This window comes from Belonocnema kinseyi, chromosome 9 (assembly GCF_010883055.1).
Source record: "Belonocnema kinseyi isolate 2016_QV_RU_SX_M_011 chromosome 9, B_treatae_v1, whole genome shotgun sequence".
NCBI lineage: Eukaryota > Metazoa > Arthropoda > Insecta > Hymenoptera > Cynipidae > Belonocnema > Belonocnema kinseyi.
The window spans coordinates 127,532,329-127,539,496 of NC_046665.1; the positions used below are offsets into that span (position 1 = coordinate 127,532,329).

General features: G+C 26.0%; 1 protein-coding gene across 1 annotated transcript in view; it reads left to right on the forward strand.

Annotated features, from left to right (window-relative positions):
- LOC117180741 (titin-like) overlaps positions 1-7,168 on the forward strand; it is an 85,561-nt gene that overhangs the window by 13,291 nt on the left and 65,102 nt on the right. Inside the window, exon 3 of the mRNA XM_033373231.1 lies at positions 3,556-4,037. Within this exon, the coding sequence (XP_033229122.1) occupies positions 3,556-4,037 (482 nt within the window). The remainder of the gene's footprint in view (positions 1-3,555; positions 4,038-7,168) is intronic.

The window sequence follows — 7,168 nt, forward strand, 5'->3', positions numbered from 1 at the left end:
AATTTAAATCTTTTTTTCAGAAAAATTTTTCGTGGAAAATTCATATTTATTGGTTGAAAATTTAAAAAACTGTTCAAAGTGGACCTACTTTATTACAAATTTGTTTTCATCGTTGAAGATTCATCATTCTATTTAAAAATTAATTTTTTTGTTGAAAATTCAACTACCTGGTGAAAACTTGCTGTGTTTTGTTGAAATTGCATCTTTTTTTATAGAAAATTAATCTTCATAGCCGAAAATTCATTAAATCTATTATTCCTAAAATTAATCTTTTTGATGAAAATTAATTTTGTTGAAAATTATTTTCGAAAATTAATTTTTTAACTGAAAATTTAATTAATCGAGTTAAAAATGGACTGTTTTATTGAAAATTATTCTTTCTGTTTTTTTTTTAGATTTAAATTATTTAATTGAAAATTCCAGTTGAATATTTAACCATTTTAGTTGAAAAATCATCTCGTTGGTTGAAAATTAATTTTTTAAACTGAAAATTCGTATTTTTTGTTTAAAATATCAATTATTAAATTTTTTATCGAGAATTAATCTTTTTGTTGAAAATTGAGCTGTCTTTTGTTAAACTTTAATATTAATTAATTATTGTATATTATATATAATATTATTTAATAATTTATTAATATTTATTTGGTTGAGAATTCATTTTTGGAGGCAGAAAATTTCAGTATTAGGTTAAAAATTTAACTATTTGTTGAAAATTAAAGTATTTTGGTAAAAACTCATCCTTTTTGGTTGAAAATTCCACTTTTTTTTGAACATTTGTCTCTTTGGATAAAAAATTTGTCCTTTGGATTTAAAATTCACCTTTTTCGTTTAGAATTAAACTGTTTTCTAAAGGATTTAATTATTTCGTTGAAAATACAACTGTTTTTGGTCGAAGCTTGTTTAAAAATGCAAATGCTTTATTGAAATTTTTTTTTTTTGTTGAAAATTAAGTTATTAAATTCAAAACTTAACTAATCCAGTTGAATATTCAATCATTTTAGTTGAAAAATCATGTCTTTTGTTAAAAATTAATTTTTTAAACTGAAAATTCGACTTTTCAATTTTTGATTGCAAATTTTGCTTATTTTTAGTTGAATTGATTGCACTGATTTGTTGAAAGTTCGTGTTTCTTGTTTAAAATATTGGTGATTAAATTTTTTATTTAGAATTCATTTTTTTTTAATTCAACTGTCTTTCGTGAAACTTTAATTTTTTTTTCAAAATTCGACTATTGGTTTGAAAATTCATTTTTAGAGGCAGACAATTGCATTATTACGTTAAAAATTTAACTGTTTCATTGAACATTTGTCTATGCGGATAAAGAATTCGTCCTTTGAATTTAAAATTCACCTTTTTCGTTTAGAATTAAACTGTTTTCTAAAGGATTTAATTATTTCGTTGAAAATACAACTGTTTTTGGTCGAAGTTTGTTTAAAAATGCAACTGTTTTATTGAAAAACTTTTCCTTTTTTGTTGAAAATTAACTTATTTAATTTAAAATTTAACTAATCCAGTTGAATATTCAATCATTTTAGTTGAAAAATCATGTCTTTGGTTAAAAATTAATTTTTTAAACTGAAAATTCGACTTTTCAATTTTTGATTGGAAATTTTGCTTATTTTTAGTTGAATTGATTGCACTGATTTGTTGAAAGTTCGTGATTCTTGTTTAAAATATTGGTGATTAAATTTTTTATTTAGAATTCTTTTTTTTTTTAATTCAACTGTCTTTGGTGAAACTTTAATATTTTTTGCTTCAAAATTCGACTATTGGTTTGAAAATTCATTTTTAGAGGCAGACAATTGCATTATTACGTTAAAAATGTAACTATTTGTTGAAAATTAAAATATTTGGTTAGAAACTCAACCTTTTTGCATGAAAATTCAACTGTTTTGTTAAACGTTTGTCTATTTGGAAAAAATTCGTCCTTGTTTAGATTTAAACTGTTTTATAAAAGGTTACATTATTCTGTTGAAAATGCAACTTTTTTTGTTTGAAGTATGTTTAAAAATTGAACTGTTTTGTTGAAAATTATAATTATAATTATCTGATTTGCAAATTATAATTGAATTAGCTTAAAATTTGATATCTCAATGAAATTCCCACCAATTTTAATCAAAGAAAGCACACGGATTTGAACTCGCTGTGATTATATGAACAGAAAAAAAGTTATTGGATTAAACAAATGTCAATAAATTGTTTTTAAAATCGTTTGAAATATTTTCGATTGCAGCTTCGTGATTTTACACCCTGATAATTAGAAATATCACCAAAAGATGGTGTTTTGACCATAATTTTAGATTTTGGAGACGTATGGAAAATTATTTCTTAATTTTAAAAAAAAATTTGCCTGGAAAAATATTTTTTTTGTCCTGGGAAACCTGGAAAATTACTGGATTTTTTTTGTATGAAACTGCCATCTAAAAGAGATCTTTTTGATAATTTTTTTTCAAGCATTCCAAATGCAAAGAATAAATATCCGAGCGCGAAGCGCGAGGTAACCTATTATCGAGCGCAATTTGCCTGGTAACATGTTTTTTTTTATCCTGGAAAACCTGGAAAATTACTGGAATTTGTTTGTATGAAACTCTGAACACTGATTCAATTTTAAAATAATTTTTTATGCAATAAACACATATTACATTCTCATTATTTATGATTGAGAAAGTATTAGAATTGTCGGAAATTTGACATCACACTTTTTCAACGGATCTCCACGTTTCGAGACCCCCTGAATTCGAAAATCAGGTTTTCACGATGGCGTCTGTCTGTCTGTCTGTCCGGCCGTCCGACCGTAAACACGATAACTCTCGAAAAAATGAACGAATCAAATTCATCTTTGGCACACTTTTTTTAGGTCCTAAAAGAAAGGACGAGTTCGTGAACCATAAATTTTTTATAAAAAGTCAAAAGTGAGCGCATTTTGAAAATCAAGAGAAGAAAAACATTTTTTTTTAAAGCCCTACAAGATTACAATAACCAATTTTTGGATTTTCTTCAAAAATCGAAAATTCAAATTTAGATTGCACAAAAAATAATGAAAAATAAAAAAATCCATTTTGTGGACAAACTATGTAGTACGAAAAAAGATGAATTAACAAAAATAGTTATCCCAAAGAAGATCTACAATTTTGTTAAGAATCACTTCTTGATAGGACGCGTACTTTTTTTTTATTCGTGAAAAAATAACATTGGAAATAAAAAAATAAAATAAAAATGTGTGGAAAAACGACGAAAGTTACGGGGAAAAAAAGATTCAACAAAACCTGTTTACAAATGTCTGGCGGAAATCGAGCGCGCAGCGCGAGTGTCACGATGAGAACTTGTACCTCAATCTTTGACTATACTTAATTAAGTAGACAATTCAGAATATGTAGACGCATATAAATACTGCCATCTAAAAGAGATCTTTTTGATTAATTTTTTTTCAAGCATACCAAATGCAAAGAATAAATATCCGAGCGCGAGATTCAACCGTTGCGCGCGATGAGAATCTGTCCGCGAAGCGGCAAATTTTTGTTGTTGGTTGAAAATGAACGTTTATTTTTGTTAAAGTAACGGACCTGGCGGTGGATATCACGACAGAGGAAGAGGAGGTTTCAATCCTGGCAGATTCTCGGGAAGATCTGGTGGTCGAGATTCGGATCGAGGGGATTCAATCCGGGAAAGAGATAGACACCACAGATATTCGAGGGACGACAAGCGAAACTTCTTCGACGAGTTTCAGGAGCCTCTTCTGGGCTCGGAGGAGGAGAGACAGCAGAAAATATCAAAGACGGTCGACAAATTGAAGCAGACACTCTCGTCCTTCACCGAGGAGGACAGTATCAATTTTTGGGAGGACAATTTCTCGCCGCCTTCTCCAGGATCGGAAGATCCCTCGACCTCAAACTCGAGAAAGGGAATTCCGGAACTCAAGCATGGACCTCCCGAGCTGGACTTGAGCTTTAATGATTTCAAAGTCATTGGTCGAGTGGATGCTTTGGAGACTTCAAAAAGTGAATCTGGCGGAGTGGAGAACGAAGAGGGAAATACTGGTAAAGAGAATTTAATCCTTTTTTTTTTTCTTCTCGTAAATTAATTTTTTTTTTAAACACTTTAAAATAAAAATATTACTTTAGTCGCGTTTTGTTGCAATTAATTAAAACAGAGAACCCAAGAAATGATTTGAATATTTTACATTTTTTCAATTATTTTTAATTTATTTGGAATTTACACAGAATTATTATTAATTTGTCCTGTATTCTTTTTAATTCCTTGCAATTCTTTTTAATTAGACTGAAAATCAGTGGAATATTTTTGATTTTTTTCATTGTTTTTAATTCATTGGGAATTTACACAGAATTCTAATTAATTTGTGCTGAATTCTTTTTAATTCCTTGCAGTTCTTTTTAATTAGACTGAAAATCAGTGGAATAATTTTCGATTTTTTCCATTGTTTTTAATTCATTGGGAATTGATACAATTCTTATTAATTTCTCCTAAATACTTTTTAATTCCTTGCCATTCTCTTGAATGTTGTTAAATTCTTCCAAAATCCCTCCAATTTGAAATCAATAGAATATTTTGGATTTTTTTAAAGTTGTTTTCAATTTGTTTAGAATTTGCGGTTAGAAATATTATCTATCCTGAATTCTTTTAAATTCTTTGCAATTATTTTTATTTTTTGCAATTCTCCAATTTCACTGAATTGGATGAAATATATTCGTTTTTTTTTCAATTGTTTTTAATTCATTTGGAATTTACAAAGAATTATTATTAATTTGTTCTGAATTCTTTTTAATTCCTTGCAGTTCTCTTCAATTTGACTGAAAACCAATTAAATATTTTCGATTTTTTCATTTGTTTTTAATTCATATGGAATTTATATAATTCTGATCAATTTGTCCTGAATACTTTTTAATTCCTTGCAATTCTCTTGAATGTTGTTAAATTCTTCTAAATTCCCTCCAATTTGACTGAAAGTAATAGGATATTTTTAATGTTTTCAATTGTTTTTAATTCTTTTAGAATTCGCCCAGAATTCTTATCTATCCTGAATTCTTTTAAATTCTTTGCAATTATTTTTATTTTTTGCAATTCTCCAATTTCACTGAAACGAATAGAATATTTTGGATTTTTTTTTCAATTGTTTTAAATTTATTTTGAATTTACCCAGAATTCTGGTTTCTCTATACTGCATTCTATTAAATTCTTTGCAATTATCTTGAATTTAGTTAAACTCTTCTAACTTCTCTTAAATTTTACTGAAATCAATGGAATATTTTGGATTTTTTTCGAAATTTCTTTCATTTCATTTAAATTAATTTCTATTAATTTATCATAATTTATTTATAATTCGTTGGTATTCATCTGGTATTCACCCTAAATTCTTATTAATTTATCCTGAATTATTTTTAATTCCTTGGAATTCTTTTGATTTCTTTTCAATTCACTTGAAGTTTAACTTGAATTGTTAATAATTTATGCTGAATTCTGTTAAATTCTTCTGAATTTTTAAATTTTATTTGGAGCTTACACTGACTTCATTGGTCCTGAATTCTTTTCAATTCTTTAGAATTATTTTGAATGTTTACAATTTATTTAGAATTCTTCCGGAATTCTTTTAACCTTATTTGAATTTATTTGAAATTCACCCTGAATTCTTGCTAATTCTTTAAAATTTTTTGAAAATCTCTTCAATTTTTTCAATTCATTTGGAAGCCACTTTGAATCCTTCTTAACTTATCCGGAATTCTTTTAATATTTTTTAATTCTCTTGGTTTTAAAAAAAATTCATTTGGAATTCACCCTGAATTCTTTTGAAGTCTTTAAAATCTTTTCAATTTTTATAAATTTATTTGGAATTCACAGTGAAATCTTTTAATATTCTCAGAATACTCTTAATTTTTTTAACTTATTTCGAATTCCTCATAAATTTATATTAATTTATTCTGAATTCTTTAAAATTCTTTGGAACTTTGTTGATTTTTTTTCAATTAACTTGAAATTCGCCCTCAATTTTTCTTAATTTATTCTGAATTCTTTTAAATTCTTTGCAATTCTTTTAATTATTTTTTAATTCTCCCTGAATTGTTCTACATGTATTTAATTTTTTCTCAAATAAATTGAATATTTTGGACTGCCTAAGGTTTCTTAAAATAAGTTTGGATTTCACTCTTAATTGTTTTAAATTCTTTTGAATTCTCCAAAAAATTTCAATTAATTGTAAATTCACCTTGAATTCTTATTTATTTATCCCGAATTTTTTTCAATTTCTTGAAATTCTCTTGATTCTTTAAATTTTTATTTAGAATTTACCCTACATTTTTATGCATTTATTAAAAAAAAATTTAATTCCTTGGAATTCTCTTGATTTATTTTTCGGTTCACTTGAAATACATCCTAAATTCTTATTATTTTATCCTGAATTCTTTTTAATTCTATTGATTTTGGTTTAAATCTCACTCAATTCACTCCGATTTTGCAGAAATTAATGGAATATTTTTTTTTCTCAAATGATTTTGAAATCATCTGGTATTCAGCCGGAATTCTCTTGAGTTTTTAAAAAATTTATTTGAAATTTACTCTGATTTTTTATTAACTTATCCTGAATTCTTTTTAATTCTTTAAAATTATTATGAATTATTTGAATTTATTTGGAGTTTACACTGACTTCTTTTTAATTGATCCTGTATTCTTTTCAATCATTTGGAATTCTTTTGAATTTTTCAATTCAATCCAAGCCACTTTGAATCCTTCTTAATTTTTTCAGGATTCTTTTGAATTCTTTCAACTCTTGATTAAAAAAAAAAAAAATTTGGAACTCATCCTGAAGTCTTAATGATTGACTTAAAATTCTTTTAAAGTATTTAAAAATCTTATCCCATTTTTAAAACGTATTTCGAATTCCCCATGCATTTGTATTCATTTATTCTGCATTTTTAAACATTATTTAGAACTTTGTTGATTTTCTTTCTCAATTAATTTGAAATTGGCCCTCAACATTTCTTTCTTTATTCTGAATTCTTTTAAATTCTTTGCAATTCTGTTGATCATTTTTTTTTTATTCTCCCTGAATTGTTCTAAATTTACTCAAATTTTGCTGAAATAAATGGGATATTTTGTAGTACTTAAGGTTTTTTTTTCAAAATAAGATTGGATTTCACTCTTAAATCTTTTAAATTCT